The sequence below is a fragment of the Phycodurus eques genome, chromosome 4, assembly GCF_024500275.1.
Source record: "Phycodurus eques isolate BA_2022a chromosome 4, UOR_Pequ_1.1, whole genome shotgun sequence".
NCBI lineage: Eukaryota > Metazoa > Chordata > Actinopteri > Syngnathiformes > Syngnathidae > Phycodurus > Phycodurus eques.
In genome coordinates this window covers 20,832,303-20,851,189 of record NC_084528.1, presented here as the reverse complement: position 1 = coordinate 20,851,189, position 18,887 = coordinate 20,832,303, and the positions used below count along the sequence as shown (strand labels likewise).

The 18,887-nt window shown below is 37.9% G+C and overlaps 1 protein-coding gene across 1 annotated transcript; it reads left to right on the top strand.

Moving 5' to 3' along the window:
- Window positions 1-1,886: 1,886 nt before the first annotated feature.
- vsig10l (V-set and immunoglobulin domain containing 10 like) lies at window positions 1,887-18,284 on the top strand. The gene is given in 12 exon segments (XM_061674585.1): window positions 1,887-1,950; window positions 3,975-4,304; window positions 4,862-5,143; window positions 7,436-7,623; window positions 7,625-7,703; window positions 9,393-9,632; window positions 12,484-12,756; window positions 14,112-14,204; window positions 15,192-15,416; window positions 15,805-15,965; window positions 17,964-18,047; window positions 18,133-18,284. Coding segments are annotated over 12 exon segments (2,094 nt in total). The 3' UTR covers window positions 18,208-18,284.
- Window positions 18,285-18,887: the final 603 nt, after the last annotated feature.

Below are 18,887 nucleotides of genomic sequence, written 5' to 3'. Positions count from 1 at the left end.
ATGAATCAAATTTTAGTGAATCAAAATAAGGCATTGTTATGTGGTCCAACAAAAACTGGGCAGCACATTTCACTCCAGAATTCATTGCCAGTCTTGAGATTTCATTGCATCCTGCACAGATTCTAGACACCCTGTGCCGGATGTAACAAAGAAACCCCAGAACATACAGTAACCGACAGCAATCTTACTGACGCCACATTTTGCTCCAGAACCCCTCGACAGACTTGAAAAGTAGTTGTAGCAAGCAGTGATTTGTGACACCCTGTGCCAAATGCTGAAAAGCAGCCCCAGAACATAAACAAGCTTTTTCTCTGAGAGTGTCACATTTGACTGTACCGTGTGTACAAAGAAACAAAAACTGAACCAACTATGAAATGCATAGGAAGCTTGGTTATGTTGTGGTGCTGTGGATGCAGGACACAATGAAATCTCAAATTTTCCATGGGTCAAACACCTGTTTTTATGAGACCTGATCTAAAACCTTATTAATAGTCTGTTGAAGGAACTGGAACATGCAATCTGGAGAAGGCACCCAAAAAAACATGCCAAATTTTATTGTAGTGACCTGTGTGTTGAATGGAAGTCTTAGTTGGAAATGGCACGGAAAAAGTTACTTCAATTATTATTATTTTTTGTACACCTTGCAGAGATACTCCTTGTCCAAAATGGGTAAAACCTGCTCAAAATCGGATTTAAAATTACTGTGTTGAGTGGGTATCTTTTAGCTGGAAATTTAAAAAAAAAAAGTGCCATAAGAATGTTAAACATTTAAAAAAAGGCTATTTTCATTGTTTTAGACATCCAAAATTTTGTTTAAAGTGATATTTTGTGTGAAATTGGTATCTTTTAACTGAAAATTAGGCAAGGAAAAGTTAAGACTGTCAAACATTTAAAAAAAAAAAAAAAAAAAACTTTGAAATAAATTGCCATGATTTATTGTACAAAATTAGTCATATCCTTGCAGTCAGTGACTTCATGTATTGAATGTCTTTCAGCTGAAAATGACAAACCACTTTTTTTTTTTTTTTTTTTTTTTTTTTTTTTTTTTTTAATATTTTGAAGAAATTGATTGGTGAAAAAGTGGACGACTAGTTAGCACATCTGCCTCACAGTTCTGAGGACTGGGGTTCAAATCCCGACCCCGCCTGTGTGCAGTTTGCATAATCTCCCCCTGCCTGCGTGGGTTTTCTCCAGGCTCTCCGTTTTCCTCCCAGATCCCAAAAACATGCGTGGTCGGCTGATTGAAAACTAAATGGCCTGTGTGAATGTGAGTGTGAATGGTTGATTATATGTTCCCTGCGATTGGTTGGCGTCCAGTTCAGGGTGTACCCCACCTCTCGCCCGAAAATAGCTGGATAGGCTCCAGCACACCCTCGACCCTAGTGAGGATAAGTGGTACAGAAAATGGATGGATGGAAAAAGTTGATTCACCTAATAAAAGTAAATGTTACTAAAAATAAGACTGAATAATTTGGGGTTTACCCTACATACACGACTCATAAAAAAATGCACTAGAATTACTTTTTCACAAACGAGTAAGTCACAATTATAACAAGAACAAATATTGACAATGTAATTTGCAGTATGTTATTGAATTTCCCAAATGCTACAGTAATTGTTTTCAATACTAATATCTTAAACGCTGACCTCATTGTGTACACCTGCACCATTCAATGAGCTCCGATAGGCAGGTACTTTACTTAGTGTTGTGTGATTGGCCGAGGGTCTGCGGGAGGCGTGGCTTCACTGTGGCGCAGCACAGGTCCACTGTTCCCATGCTCAGGTGACGCCTCTGTCCCCCCTCAAGGACATTTTCACCCACCAGCTCAGCATTCCTTGACGTTGGAAAATATTTTTTTACTTTTTTGTTTTTTTTTTTCTTAAAAATGAAAAGGCACGAGGGATTCATTGGTCAAATCTTGATTTTTATTTTAGACTTTGTTTTTCCTGGTAAGTAGCATTTTTTTTTTTTACTTCAACTTTAATTTAAAAGATAATTTGAAATAGAGACATTTTAATACAACAATTAAGATTATTACATCTTTTTTTACTTTTATGGTTTGCATTTCAAGTTTCTTACTATCATATAGTTTGGCACTTACTAGAAATTTGGCATTTATGTCATCATTTATCTTTGCTGGGAGAAATCAAATGCTTGTGTCTTTTCAAAAGTATTTTGTGTATTTGAAATCAGTTAAATTGTGTAATTGTATTTGAAGTGTTCTTTTGTACTTTATAATACAACTGTATTCTAATAATACTAAGACTTTATTCTCATATTCCAGATTTTTTTTCTCAAAATAAGACTACTTAAATATTATAGTTTTTACTTTTTGCGGCATGGTGGCCGAATGGTTAGCTCATCTCCCTCAGAGTTCTGAGGTTGTGGGCATACCTGTGTGGAGTTTGCATGTTCTGCCCGTGCCTCCCACATTCCAAAAACATGCAGCCATCCATTCACCCATTTTCTTTACCGCTTATCCTCACTAGGGTCACGGGCTGCTGGAGCCTATCCCAGCTATCTTAGGGCGGGAGGCGGGGTACACTCTGAACTGGTCGCCAGCCAATCGCAGGACACATAGAGACAAACAACCATTTGCACTCGCATTCACACCTACGGGCGATTTAGAGTCCTCAATCAACCTACCATGCATGTTTTTGGGATGTGAGAGGAAACCGGAGTGCCAGGAAAAAACCCACGCAGGCACGGGGAGAACATACAAACTCCACACAGGCGGGGCCAGGATTTGAACCCCGGTCCTCAGAAGTTTGAGGCAGACCAGTCATCCACCGTTCCGCCCATTTATATATATATATATATATATATATATATATAATCATGTTTGCTTAACAGCAAATGCAGTTTTCACAGGTCAAAGCCAAAACCAAGCACTCTGTATTGTTTAAGCAATCTAAAACACAACATTTGTGTATGTGTGTGTATATATATATATATATATGTGTGTGTGTGTGTGTGTTTGTCTTCCTACAGTGTTACTACCAAAGGTGAGGTATGCATTCCCCCCCCCCCCCCCCCCCCCCCGATTTAAAAGAGTTCCCAGGTGTCTTCATAACATGTCTGTGGCATGCTTTTGTCAAAATAGCCCAAGAATCAAAAATTATTCTACTTAACACCCCATTTTTTTGTCTCGCTGAACCTAGCCTGTTTTTAAGGGGCAACGATTAATGCCGCCCCCATTTACTACTGGACAAGTGGCGAGTATTTCATTACTATGACAACCGTGGGTGTGTGGGAGGTCTAGGGGATTTCAGCTCGGTGAGCATCTTTTTTCCCTAAGAAAAAAAACAGTCGAGAAGAATGGCAAGCGCCCGTCAATACAATTAAAGAATTTTCACTCGTGGAAGCAGCTCTTCATTCACTCAAGACAACTTTCGAGCAATCAAGTATGTGCCACATATCAGAAAGTGACAATGTTAGTTACACTAACCTGTGCATCCAGCAAAACTCAAAGCAGCACTGCTCACCTTTTGGCTTTTGTGGGGAGTTAGGGGGTTTTGACTAGGTGATCATCTTTTTGCATAAATTGAACCCAGATTGTGGGTAAAAAAAAAAAAAGTTAGCATCCGCAAAGACAATAGAAGCCTTTTCACTTATGGAGGCAGCACTTCATACACGAAAGACAACTTCCGAGTAATCAAGTATGTGCAGCCTACCAGAAGCTAAAACTGTTAGCTATAGCTAATCTCTGCATCCAACAAAACTCAGTTTAGCTCTGCTTAGCTTTAAGCTTGGGGAGCAAAGGTGTTTAGATTAGGTAAGCGGCTTCTACTTGCATAAGTGGAACCGAAAGTGTGCGTGTGTTGGTGACCACCCATAAATTAGCTGAATTGTGACATCAGAATCCAGCGAAATTCAAAAGCGCTCGCTTATAGACACATTTTGTGTACAAAGCTTTTAAAAAGTCAAGTATTTTTTTTAACTTTCTGTATTTTACCTGATTTCAAACCATCAGGCTCACATGGGGAGCTGCTCGTTTCGGCGGTGAGTGCCATGCGGTTCGACACCCTTGCAGGAGCCAACCTCACCCTGACCGTGTTCTTCAGCGGGGCGCCAGACCCGGCTGTGACATGGTTCAAAGGCCGACTGCCCGTCGTCACTTGGACCATCGGCTCAGACGCCCCCCCGGACGTGGCGGAAGAATACAGGGAAGTGCTGAAGCTCGAACCCAACGGATCCCTCAGCTTTGTCCATGTGCCGCTAGGCTACGGCGGAGACTACACGGTGGAGATGACCAAGTCTGGACTGGGGACGGCTTCAATCAATTTCACTTTGAGGGTTTTTGGTGAGTAGGAGCAAGTCAAAAGTTTAGTACATCTGATTCCTTAAAAAAAAAAAAACAGTAAATAAAGTTTTATTTCCACTTTTTTTCCTTGGAAAAATGAACTTCAACCTTGTAATGGTTAGTGTTTTTTCATCAGAAAGAAAATGTGTAATAATTTAAAAAATAGGATTTTTCTAAAAAGCATTTTTTCCATTTATTCTCATACACTTTCTTTAATATTTCAAACTTCAAAATGTCTTTCTTTTTCTATCTGAAATTATAAATAATACGCCTTTTTGATATGCAAATACTTTTTTGTATCATGATATTATCAGGTAAAATACAGAAAGTTAATAATATCCCCCCCCCCCTTGAATATACCTACTGTTTTTAATCTTGTGATGTGACTTCTAGGAAAACAAAAGTAATACACGACTTTTTTTTCTGAACATAAAATCTATTCTTTCCCACTTGTTTGTACACCTACCGATACACTTTAAACTCATAACGTAATTTTTACAGCTACTCATACCCATACTATTGCTGCATTTATCTAAGTTGATGGGTTTCTCCTTCAGAAACCTTCCAGAACGTGACTGTGACCGCTTTTCCTGAGTTAATCCAAGAGGGCGGTGAACAGTTTCGGCTGCAATACAGCATGCTGCGAGGCGTGGTGGAGCAGCAGCTGTGGTTTTTCAACGGCCACCCCATACCAGGAGGAGAAGACAACTTGCATTACTTTGTGCAGCCTGCCAGCCTGGCGGTCCGTGACCCCCACCGGAACGACACGGGACGGTACACGGTGTCACTGAGCAACCCCTTCAGCAACGTGGCGCTTCACTTGAACGTCACCATCTTGTGTATGCCTTATTTTCCTTCAAATAGATCTAATTACAGAGGTAGCTTAAGTATTCACACTATTATTGGGTTCCCTAAGGATCTATGTTGGGCCCCAAATTATTCATATTATATATTTATAGTATCTGCAATGTCTCCAAAGTCTTCAAATATGTCTTATTTGCTGATGATACAACTCTCTGCAGCTCAAGGAAAAACCTAGAACAGCTTCTGACTACTGTGGAAAATAAATTAAATACATTGAAAAAATGGTTCGACATTGATTAATTATCACTAAATTCAAACGAAAATACAGGCAAAAATCATGATCAATTCTACTAAGATAGAAAGAGTGTCTAAAAAAATGTGTGTTTGAAAATAATTGTTGGGGAGTAATAATCGATGATAAAATATTTTGGAAGTCTCATAGATAACGTGAAGTCCATGATGTAAAAACACCAGAGCTATTCTTCATAAAATTAAGGCTGTCTTAAATAAGAAGTCATTATACACACTTTCATGTTCACTGTTACTGTCATATATGATTTATTGTGTGGAAATATGGGGCCACACATAAAACCAATACTCAGCCATTTTTTAAGCTACAAAAAAAGCCATCAGAATTATTATTTGAGTTGGCTAGCTACATAGAACCAACCAATCCACTATTTATTAACTAAGATACATTCAAATTTCACAACTTACTGTATTTGAATTCAAAACAGCACAATTAATGTATAAAATACATAATTTACTTTGCCACAGTACTCAGACGCTGGTTGAAATTTGTGAGTTATTACAATCTGAGGGGAACTGGTGTATTTAAAGAAGTCCAAGACAACAAATTGAAAAAATCTTTCTTCCCCTTTTATCCACAACTGAGCTACTCTTATAATGGTCTAAGTCCAAACATTCATAAATCTATCAATATTTCATGAAATATGATAAATAATATTCACTCATAGTAACATAAAGATGCACTAGCACCCACGCTAAAGCACTACTTACTTTCTGAGTCTGCTATCAATCTCTGGGCATTACTTTCTGGGATGTTGGCCCAGTGTAGCACTGATGAATCATGAAAAGTGCTGAGTGCAATAATGGACTACCCCTATACTGTATAGCAAAATTGGAACTAAACCTTGACTTCATGCATATTCATCTGAAATAGATGCCTTTTCTCGATTATTTTCTGCACTTAACTTAAACATGAAACAAATTGAGTTAGCCCACTTTAGTACTCAGTGGCTCGATTGCACCAACATTTTTTAAAACGGGACCATTTATTTGACAATTTGTTGTTAGGTTTTCAAAAAAACAAACATCAACAGTACACATTACATATTTTATCTGTCATATATTTTGTTGTGTTTGGCCCAAAGCTTTTACAGCTGCTCAGGCGGGGTACACCCTGAACCGGTTGCCAGCCAAATCACAGGGCACATACAAACAAACAACCATTCGCACTCACATTCACACCTACGGGCAATTTAGAGTCCTCAATCAACCTACCATGCATGTTTTTGGGATGTGGGAGGAAACCGGAGAGCCCGGAGAAAACCCACGCAGGCACGGGGAGAACATGCAAACTCCACACAGGCGGGGCGGGGGTTTGAACCCCGGTCCTCAGAACTGTGAGGCTGACGCTCTAACCAGTCATCCACTGTGCCGCCAGAAAGTACCATTTTATTTAAATAATGATTTCATTTTAGTATTACTGTAATTAATGTTACTGGGTTGCAAATCAATACTAATAATATAATTTTTGTTCAAGAGTACAGCTGTGTTAGAACCCATTTAACTAAGAAAAAAAGAAAAACTTAGGTATTAGTCTTTTTTGATGATTTGTGTAAGAGGCTTGTGTTGGTTTGGGTGACACACTCCCGTTATGGCCATCCATCCATCCATCCATTTTCTGAGCCGCTTCTCCTCACTAGGGTCGCGGGAGTGCTGGAGCCTATCCCAGCTGTCATCGGGCAGGAGGCGGGGTACACCCTGAACTGGTTGCCAGCCAATCGCAGCCGTTATGGCTAAAAAACTGAAAAAAAGAAAGGACTTACCTTAGGTCTACCAATCGTCAAAGCAATTAGCTTGATGATAGAATTCCTGCTGAGTTATATAGCTTGCTTCTATTTCTCTTCGTCTAGTTGACTGAAAAACTTTTAGTATGTTTGGAGAACTTCAGAGCATAATTATTACTTTTTTAAAAAACTAAATGTTTTAACAATTACAAAGAAGACATATCAACAAAATCTATCTCATCTCTTTATTTGTAATCTATTCATTTCTTTTGTTCTATATTTGGTCTATTCCAGATGGTCCAGATGAGCCCAGAATCCAAATAAACCCAGTTCAGGACTTTTACATATCAGAAGATTCGCTCACCCTGTCCTGCCAGGCGGGTGGGTCACCGCAGCCACTGGTGAAATGGATGTTTGGTGGTGAAACCCTGGCTGACAGCCACGCTGGGGTCCTGAATCTCACCCGGGTGCAGACCAGCCAATGGAGGTCTTTACACCTGCGAGCTGCGTAACCAAAAGACAGGAGTGCAACGACACCAGAGCGTCGCGTTACGTGTTTATGGTATGTTGACTTACACAGCCCAATTTTAAGAAGCTGTGCACACTTGTGGAGCCACATTATTCCAGATATTTATTATTACTTCCTCATTCCAAAATATTTCATTTTTTTCCAAATTGAGTTGTCTCTTTTTTTTTAAACACAAAAACCTGGCATTTGAACAGGTGTATATAGGCCTTTTGTACCCACTGTAGTCTGAGTTTATTCTTGTTAAAGTTTAGATTTTATTCTCGTAAATTTACAATTTTGTGTAAAATTAAAAATTCATTTTTTAATTGACCTTTTTCTTGCAAATTCAAACTTTCCCGTGCTATTAGGAATTTGATCTTGTAAAATTTTGACGTGTCCTTGTAATATTCCAATTTTTTTACAGCAATATTCAGTTTATCCTTGTAAAAGTTTGTATTCTTATGACTTCTCTTAAAATTGTGATGTTATTGTCGCAAATTTCGCCGTTTTTATTGTAATACTACAATTGTTTCCTTATATTACAACTTTATCCTTGTAAAATTAAGACTTTTTTCCTTGAAAAATTGCCACTTTTTTACAGTAATATTTTTATTCTCATAAAAAAAATCCCGTTTAGATTTTATTTTTGTAAAATTAGGATTTTGTTCTCATATTATTTAACTTTTTTCTTGTAATATCACCGATTTGTGTTCCTTAATATTATAACGTAACGTAAAATTATGTTCTTTTCTTGTAATAGCACCAATTTTATCCTGTAATTTTACCGCTTTATTCTCGTTAAATTATGACATATATTACAACACCTTTTGTTTAGATTTTATTCTTTAAAATTAAGATTTCATGCTTGTAAAATTACAACTTTATTCTCCTAATTGTGACTTTTTTATTTTAATACTACAACTTTTCCTCCTTAAGTATATAACTTTATCCTCATAAAATTAACATTCTTTCCCCCTGTAAAATATTACGACTTTATTCTAATAACCATTGCAATTTATTTTATTTTATTTTTTTTAAACTGAATTTTCAATGCTCTAGAATGCTTTCCGGCGGCACGTTGGCCGACTGGATAGAGGGTCACCCTCACATTTCTGAGGACCCGGTTTCAATCCCCGGCCCCGCCTGTGTGGAGTTTGCATGTTATCCCCGTGCCTGCGTGGGTTTTCTCCGGGCACTCCGGTTTCCTCCCACATCCCAAAAACATGCATTAATTGAAGACTCTAAATTGCCCGTAGGCATGACTGTGAGTGCGAATGGTTGTTTGTTTCTATGTGCTCTGCGATTGGCTGGCAACCAGTTCAGGGTGTACCCCGCCTCCTGCCCGATGATAGCTGGGATCGGCTCCAGCACGCCCGCGACCCTAGTGAGCAGAAGCGGCTCAGAAAATGGATGGATGGATAGAATGCTTTCCATAGAGTGCAGACCTGTGTCTGAATGGGTTTTTTAAAATTGCCATTTGTTTAGATCACTTTATTTCTCCTCATATCAGAATAAAATTAGATTTTTCTTTTTTCCAATAATTAATAGTATATATTTTTTTTACATTTAATTATTTAGTTTTTATAAGGAAGTTACATGAATTTGTAATTGTTCTGGAAAAATATTGTGTTTAATGAGAATGAAGTCCTTATGTTACAAATAAAGTTGGAATTATATGTGAATAAAATTGTGATATTACATGAAAAATGTTGGACCATTTCTTATACATGTTCCCCGGTATAGAGAGACCACCAGGAAGCCCGCACTGTTCCGTGATTTCAGAGGACAACCTGAGCTTGCAGTACGGCTGCCAGTGGTCGGGAGGAACGCCACCAGCCAGGCTGTCCTTCCCGAATGTCAGTGAAGGCAACGGCCTGGAAAACTTCACCTTGACCATGAACGCGTCAGTTGAACTGGATGGGAAAATGGTCACCTGCGATGCCGAACACCCCGTAGAACACAACAAGTGTAACGTCACAGGAAGTAGGTGTCAAGTGACTTTTGTCTACTTTAATCTCATAATAATAGGACTTCTTTTCTGAATTAAAAAAACAATTTAATTTTGACATTGACATTGATAATGACATTATCTTTTTTTAAATACATTTAATTTATACAAAATTTTAAAAAATTCTAAAAAGAAAAAGACCTAATTTTTTTTCTCAAAAACAAATATCATTTATGGTATTACGATGAATGTTTTTCGCAAAGAAATACAACTTTTGTAATGTGATTTATTCCTGCAAGAATTCAACTTTAACCTCATAATATTCTGACTTTATTTCTTGAAATAAGGGAGTGGATGCATGCCATACTAATTTCACCACAGCATCTCAGAGAGTTTAAGCTTATTTGTGAGCTCCTGTTCCATGAAGAGAACTTTGAGGTGTATTTCAGGCTGACCGGGGAGCAGTTTCAAAGAGAGATGCAGAGATGTCTCGATATATCATTTTTCTGTTGTCCCAAAGCTAGGATCTCTGGGACATCCCAAGTTCCTCCATTTTCCTCTTGCCATTTACAAATCACTCTGCCAGCCCCTCTCCTATCTGATATATACACAACCTACTTCAGCATTCTGCAAAAAGCTCTTCCTCCTTGCTCGGGTGTATGGTGAAGGGGGCCAGTAACGTAGCTTCTGTGGGAACTTTAAATGTCTACAATATCTTTTTTGAACACAAGATGTCACCAAAGATGACAATAGCTGGTGTTTAGGCTTCGTACGTATTTACATACAACCCCAATTCCAATGAAGTTGAGACGTTGTGTTAAACATAAATAAAAACAGACCACAATGAGTTGCAAATCATTTTCAACCTATATTTAATTGAATACACTACAAATACAAGATGTTTAATGTTCAAACTGATCAACTTTATTGTTTTTAGCAAATAATCATTAACTTAGAATTTTATGGCTGCAACACGTTCCAAAAAAGCTGGAACAGGTGCCAAAAAAGACTGAGAAAGTTGAGGAATGCTCATCAAACACCTGTTTGGAACATCCCACAGGTGAACAGGCTAATTGGGAACAGGTGGGTGCCATGAATGGGTATTAAAGGAGCTTCCCTGAATTGTTCAGCCATTCACAAGCAAAGATGGGGCGAGGTTCATCTCTTTGTGAACAAGTGCGTGAGAAAATAGTCGAACAGCTTAAGGACAATGTTTCTCAACGTACAATTGCAAGGAGTTTAGGGATTTCATCATCTACGGTCCATAATATCATCAAAAGGTTCAGAGAAACTGGAGAAATCACTGCATGTAAGCAGCAAGGCCGAAAACCAACATTAAATGCCCGTGACCTCCGATCGCTCAGGCGGCACTGCATCAAAAACCGACATCAATGTGTAAAGGATATCACCACATGGGCTCAGGAACACTTCAGATGTCAGTAAATACAGTTTGGCACTACATCCGTAAGTGCAACTTGAAACTCTACTATGCAAAGCAAAAGCCATTTATCAACAACACCCAGAAATGCCTCCGGCTTCTCTGTGCCCGAGCTCAGCAAAGATGGACTGTTGAAAAGTGGAAAAGCGTTCTGTGGTCCGACGAGTCCACATTTCAAATTGTTTTTGGAAATTGTGGACGTTGTGTCCTCCGGGCCGAAGAGGAAAAGAACAATCCGGACTGTTATGGATGCAAAGTTCAAAAGCCAGCATCTGTGATGGTATGGGGCTGTGTCAGTGCCAATGGCATGAGTAACTTACACATCAGTGAAGGCACCATTAATGCTGAAAGGTACATACAGGTTTTGGAGAAACATATGCTGCCATCCAAGCAACGTCTTTTTCATGGACACCCCTGCTTATTTCAGCAAGACAATACCAAACCACATTCTGCACGTGTTACAACAGTGTGCCTTCGTAGTAAAAGAGTGCGGGTACTAGACTGGCCTGCCTGCAGTCCAGACCTGTCTCCCATTGAAAATGTGTGACGCATTATGAAGCGTAAAATACGACAACAACAAAATACGAAGCTGTACATCAAGCGAGAATGGGAAAGAATTCCACCTACAAAGCTTCAACAATTAGTGTCATCAGTTCCCAAACGTTTATTGAATGTTGTTCAAAGAAAAGGTGATGTAACACAGTGGTAAACATGGCCCTGTCCCAGCTTTTTTGGAACGTGTTGGAGCCATAAAATTTGAAGTTAATGATTATTTGCTAAAAACAATAAAGTTTATCAGTTTGAACATTAAATATCTTGTCCTTGTAATGTATTCAATGAAATAGAGGTCGAGCATGATTTGCAAATCATTGTATTCTGTTTTTATTTATGTTTAACACAAGGTCCCAACTTCATTGGAATTTGGGGTTGTATATCATATCATATTTGTATAAATGAAATACATGTATTTGTCTTTTTTCTTTAAGATACCAGCCATAAAACAAACTTTTAGCAAGTTCAGCTTCAACCATGTCATCAGTCCTAGTTAGTCAGCTGTCCTGTTTTCCGCCTTGGTCACGTGGCGTTCCACATATAGCGGAATGGAGGTGCTTTCTGACATCACTGCGACACCTCTCTCGAATAGAAATGTTTTCTTCCTGAGGGTGCATCGCTTCAAACGACCTCTGTACTTGCCACGCCACGCCGGCCACCTCAGCACATACACAATGAATGGGTTCATCGACAGCCAAGTGCGGTGTGAAAAGGCCTTTTTCTTATAATAGTATGACCTTTTCTTAGAAAAATACAACTTTAATCTAAGTTTACAATTTGTTTTACTGAAATAATCTCTGATTTGTGGATTTTTGCTCGAAGAATATGATTTATTTTTTATTTAAAGCATCCTTTTTCAAGCTTTAATAAACACCGATTGGTTCTCTCGCTCCCAGAGAGTCCACAGAACTTCCTCCCAGCCGTGAGAACCCACGTGGACTCTGAGGGCAAAATAGTGGTGAGCATCCGCTGCCTCAGCCGGGCCGCCCCCTCCGCCGTGGTGTCGTGGTTCCGAGGTGGCGAGCCGGTTGGCGACGGGTATCTCATCAGTGTTGACACCACCCGCCTCGACATCCGCCATCGCAACGTCAGCATGCTCTTCCTCCAGAACTACACCTGCACCTGCCGCAACCCCCTGGGTGGCCGCAGCAAAGACGTCCAATTGCAAGGTTGTCCACACTTTTTACTTTCTTACTTCAGAATCAGAATCAGAATCATCTTTATTTGCCAAGTATGTCCAAAAAACACACAAGGAATTTGTCTCCGGTAGTTGGAGCCGCTCTAGTACGACAACAGACCGTCAATTTACAGGACACTTTGGAGACAGAAAGACATTGACAAAAAAAAAAACAGTCACTGAGCAGTAAAGGGTTGCTAGTTATCTGGTAATGCCGGTACTTAATCAGTTACTTACTTCCTTAGTTACAGTGGAACTTCCACCATCCATTCTTTGAGACAGGTCCTTTAATATTTTTTTAACTTTTTTTCTCAGAAAAAAATACAACTCTAATCCTTATATACAATGTTTCGCCTTTTTTTAATGAAAATGTATTTATTTTTGTAAATGTTTTAACTTTAGGAAACGACAACTTTAATTTCATTGAAATCATGCATTTTGTTTTAAAACTACATTATTCTTCTTGTAATAGTTCTCAATGCCTCCCACCCAAAAAACAACTCTTGTAATGACTTTTTTCTTTTAATATTGTAACTTTTTTTGAAAAATAATATTCTGCCTTTTTTTCTTTAAAAAAATCTGACTTTATTCATGTAATTTGACAAATAAGTTTTTGTTCTCGTATTACGCCTTTTAAAAAAAAAGAAATGACTACTTTTGAACATTAGGCCTTTTTCTTAAAATAAAATAAATAAATACAACTTTTGTAACAGAGACTTTATTCCTTTAACATTGTATCTTTTTTTTTAGCAAAGAATACAACTGAATTCTTCTTTTGAATAAAAAAAAAAGAATCTGACTTCATTTTTGTAATCTGTCGAGGAGTTTTCTAAACAAAGATCTTATTTTAATTTTGTAATATTACAAGTACTTTATTTCCTCTAAGACATTTATTTTTTTTTTTTTAATTCTTGTGGTTTAGTTAGTTGTTGTTGTTTTTGTAACATGGCCCAATTACTCCGTCATACAATACTCTAGCCATTTAAAGGTATTGCTTTAATGATTAAAACCTTATGTGTATTTAAGTAATTATATCGCCCATATTGTTCTGAGCGAGTATGGTTAAGTTCCATTTGCTGTTATACAGTATGTTATCATAACACTCACTCCTACTTTTTTTTCCAGCATTCTTGGAATCCTAAACTGTCGATCAGCGAATATTAAAGGCATTTTCCAGCATAAGCCTTCTATTGTGTTGTGCCTTTAATTTCAACTATTCTCATTCCCAAAGTGAACAACAAAGAGGCCTCAGATAGAGTCTGAATACCTGAGATTGCTTTTTCCTCTTGAACAAAGCGCTTCACTGTTGACAATTGACTCTACCTCCTCACTCCCAATATCTCCCAGGGCCGTCCATCTCCAATTTCAGTTTGTTCCCGCACAAAGACGGAACCATCGTCACGTTGACTTGGGAAGTCCCGCCTACCTCCATCGTCACAGGTAAAAAGAAGGAAAAAAATGTGTTCCCGTAGCAACTCGCCCTACTCATGCCGATGTTTTCATCTCAGCAAAAGTGCGTAGGGAAGACGCAATGTAAGGATAAATATTTTGTGTAAATAGTGTGTCATTCAACAGTGTGGTGTTTGGGAGAAAACACTTTCAAAGTGTAGTAAACAGCATAAGTGTCACATGGAAGCCAAGCATAAAACAAAAAACAAAAAACAAAAAAAAAGCAGATTATCGCGTCAACAATTATGGCTGGTCGAGTGCCGAATAGAAACTTCAAAGGATGCTGCAGTCCCATCCTGCAGTATATACAATACATCTTGTGTCATTTCTTTTAGATTCCGTACGATTCTTGTTCTAGTAAAGAGAAAAAAATGTCCTTTTATTTGAAGAGTAATTGTGGCTGTTCGAGTACTGAAGAGAAACTTAGTTGTATACTTGACTATCTGCTAGTTATCCATCTATTTGTTGGTTAGAATGAAGATAATCTTATTCGGGAAAAGAGTAATTTGACAATCAATTGTGGCTGTCCGAGTGCTGAATAGAAACTTATTTGAAAGGTTGAATGCCTGCATGTTTTCAATTTTTGTTGATGAGAACACTCAGAATGTTTTTCGAGCAAAGAGCAATATTCCCTTAAATTTGATGATCAATTGTGGCTGCTTGAGCGCTGAATGAAAACTGAATTGAAAACTTGAATATCTGCATGTTTTCCATGTATTTTTTTTTTGGCAACAATGCTAATAATCTTGTTTTAGCAAAGAGTAATATTGTTTGAAATTTGGCAATCAAGTGTAACTGCTTGAGCGCCGAATAGAAACTTAGGTTTACTTGAATAGTTGTATATTTTCCATCTATTTGTTGGTGAGAATGCAAATATTTTTGTTCTAGCAAAGAGTAGTATTCCCCTATATTTGACGATAAATTGTGCCGTCCCGAGCGCTCAATAGAAACTGATTACTAAATCACGTTGTGATACAGGTTTCGACATCCAGATGAGCGGACCGGCCTTGGTGAGTGCAGACGGTAACGTCAGTCAGTCCAAAGGCAGCACAGACGCTTTCTGCACCATCCTGCCCAAACCCGGGTCGGCCCGACGCGCTGACGTCTTCCACCTGGATCCCAAATCCACGTATCACTTCCGGGTTCTTCCCAGAGCTCTGATGGCCGAAGGCCGGCCAACGAAAGCCCACCGGATCGGCCCTGGTAAGCCAAAACACAACATGATGACGATCTTCAACTGTCACAATGTCAGAAATACACTTCACGCTAATGATATTTAGCTGCAATTTATTATCATTTGAGACAATATTTATTTTCTTAATCAGTATAATGAACTAATTTTTTTATACAACCCCAATTCCAATGAAGTTGGGATGTTGTGTTAAACATAAATAAAAACAGAATACAATAATTTGCAAATCATGTTCAATCTATATTTAATTCAACACACTACAAAGACAAGATATTTCATGTTCAAACTGATGAACTTTATTGTTTTTAGCAAATAATAATTAACTTCGAATTTTATGGCTTTTTTTTATTTGTTTGTTTTTTGATTTGTTATGTCTTTGTTGTTGTTGTGACCGACTAGGTGAGGGTCTGAGCGGTCCGGCCATCGCCGGCATCGCAGCTGGAATCCCGTGCAGCCTTCTCTTCCTGCTTCTGGTGTGTGGCCTTGTGTATTTGTGCCTCTACTGGAGCAGAGTTAAAAGACGGCGGACGAGATATCCAGTGTCCAGAGCCGCGGACAAGGTCAGAAGCCATCTTTTTTTTTTTTTTTTTTTCAATCCATCGTCCCTAACAGCCATTACAGTAAGCCAACCCTATTTGCGCGAGATAGGGACCAAGCTCTGCCGCGATCAGGGAAATGCCGTGAACGAGTGACACCCCCATAAATTGTTTTCCATTGCCTATACTGTGGTAACTTGACTTGCGTTTTGAATTCATTCCATGACCACACTCGTAATGCAAATTACTTGTATCTCAAATCAACTATACCCATTTGAAATGAATGGATATGCCATTAATCCATTACAGCCTGCCCCCGCCCCCCAAAAAAGAACAAAAATTGCAGCGTTTTTTTTAAGAAGAAACACTCTATAGCATTGCACGTTATAAAATCATACAGTAATAACATAAATAAATCAAATGTAAAGAATTTCAAGCAAACAAAGAAATTCATTATTTCATACTTTAATTCACTGGACAGTGTGCTACTTCTTCTGGTCTGTTCAGTTTGACCACCAGGGGGCAATATAATACAGACATACATGCATGCATATAGGGCTGCCCAATGATATGCAACCCCAATTCCAATGAAGTTGGGACGTGGTCCATCCATGCATCCATTTTCTGAGCATCTTCTCATCACTAGGGCCGCGGGCGTGGTCGAGCCCATCCCAGCTATCATCGGGCAGGAGGCGGGGTACACCCTCAACTGGTTGAGTTGGGACGTTGTGTTAAACATAAATAAAAACAGAATACAATGATTTGCAAATCATGTTCAACCTATATTTATTTGAATACACGACAAAGAGAGGATATTTAATGTTCAAACTGATAAACCTTATTGTTTTTAGCAAATAATCCCAAAAAATGGGGTTTGGCATTGTCTTGCTGAAATAAGTAGGGGCATCTATGAAAAAGACGTTGCTTGGATGGCACCATATGTTTCTCCAAAACCTGTAGGTACCTTTCAGCATTAATGGTGCCTTCACAGATGTGTAAGTTACCCATGCCATTGGCACTAATACAGCCCCATACCATCACAGATGCTGGCTTTTGAACTTTGTGTCCATAACAGTCCGGATGGTTCTTTTCCTCTTTGACCCTGAGGAGTTCAAGTTCCACTTACGGATGTAGCGCCGAACTGTATTTACTGACATTAGTTTTCTGAAGTGTTCCTGAGCCCATGTAGTGATATCCTTTACACATTGATGTCGGTTTTTGATGCATTGCCGCCTGAGGGATCGAAGGTCACGGGCATTCAATGTTGGTTTATGGTCTTGCCGCTTACATGCAGTGATTTCTCCAGCCCTACATACATACATACGAACATACACAGATGTGATGATGAAACACAAAGACCATCACAACTAAACTGCAATAATATTACAAATTTTTCGCAGAGTATAAAGAATGTATTGTTAGCCTAATAGCATAGTCGACTGAGTCATATTTGAACGTTTTAGAAAAACTTTTTTTTTTTTCCAAGCACATTGGTACTCTTTATTGATTTGGTAATACTAGTACCATAAGTTAAAAATGACTTCGGCAATTATACTACTATGCCAATGGTCTTTCACCTTGTTGGAGGTACTGAATCCCGCAAGTTTCATACACGCGTTCACCCGAACCCTTGGTAAAGGGATAAACGAAATACAATTTTTTTTCAAATTCAAACCAGGTATGCATTTTATTAGCACACAAAATTAACCACGCATCAGTTGCACACAAAATCACTGTGTTCAAAGAACAAAACCAACAAAAGATGAATTTCAAACAAAAGAGTAGCTCAATAAAAATGTATTGTAAATGAATGTGACTTTTGCTCACAGGCGTTTCTAGCCAGTTTGGGGCACCCGTACATTTTTTTTATTTTTTATTTTTGTTACCCTATGCCCTTTTTAAACAAGCTTGGAGAGTGCATAACTATACAGTTCTTGGTTGAAACGGAATATTTTAACAGCAAAAACAGGAATCTGCAGCATTATCTTCTTATCTTTGATGGTCTCTTGATGCGGCTCCCAGGTAACAACCACCCAGACGCAGACACCTCACAATCTGCTGCAAGGAGGCCCAAAGTCCCCCCCCGACTACAACCGATTGCGTCAGGTGCTCTTTCCAATTGTCTTCTGTTCGTTTAAGAAAAATTTAAAAAATAAAAATAACCAAGAAGCAGTTTTTTGTCTTCTTGCAGGCGCCTTCCATTCTTTCAGTGGCCCCGCCCTCCTTCGTCCCCCCACCTCCCGTCAGAGTTGCAACAACAGTCTGAGCCAATTGAGTTTTGGACAGTAGGCTTTATTTTTCATTTTGTATTGTGATGTACATATTATCTATCCTCTATTAGTGTCTGAAATGTTGTCAGAATAAAATTTTCCACTACTCATATTTTACTGCAGTTTATCTTCATTCTTTGATCATGTATTTTTTTCATAACTAGTATAGTAATAAATATATATTCTACATTTTTAAATTTAACTTAATGAAAATATGAACTATATATATAAAGAGTTTGGATATTTATAGTTTGTGGTAATTTTTTAATAGGTTTTTAAATTTGAATTGAAACTATTGGTATTTTTAATGTACTTTATTTAGATTTTATTGATAGTAAAAAGAAAGTATAATACAGTATTTAAAAATATATATAAACAGCTAATCTATATCTATCTATCTGTCTATCTATCTATCTATCTATCTATCTATCTATCTATCTATCTATATATATATATATATATATATATATATATATATGTATCTCAAATATATATATACTATATATAAATGTATATTTCAAATTAAAATAGATGTTTTTATTTGTCTAATATTACTTTTAGCGATTAGTTTAAACATTTATAGTTTAGTTGGAATATTTTTGTAATTTCAAATTAGCAATTTATTATATATATATATATATATATATATATATATATATATATATATATATATATA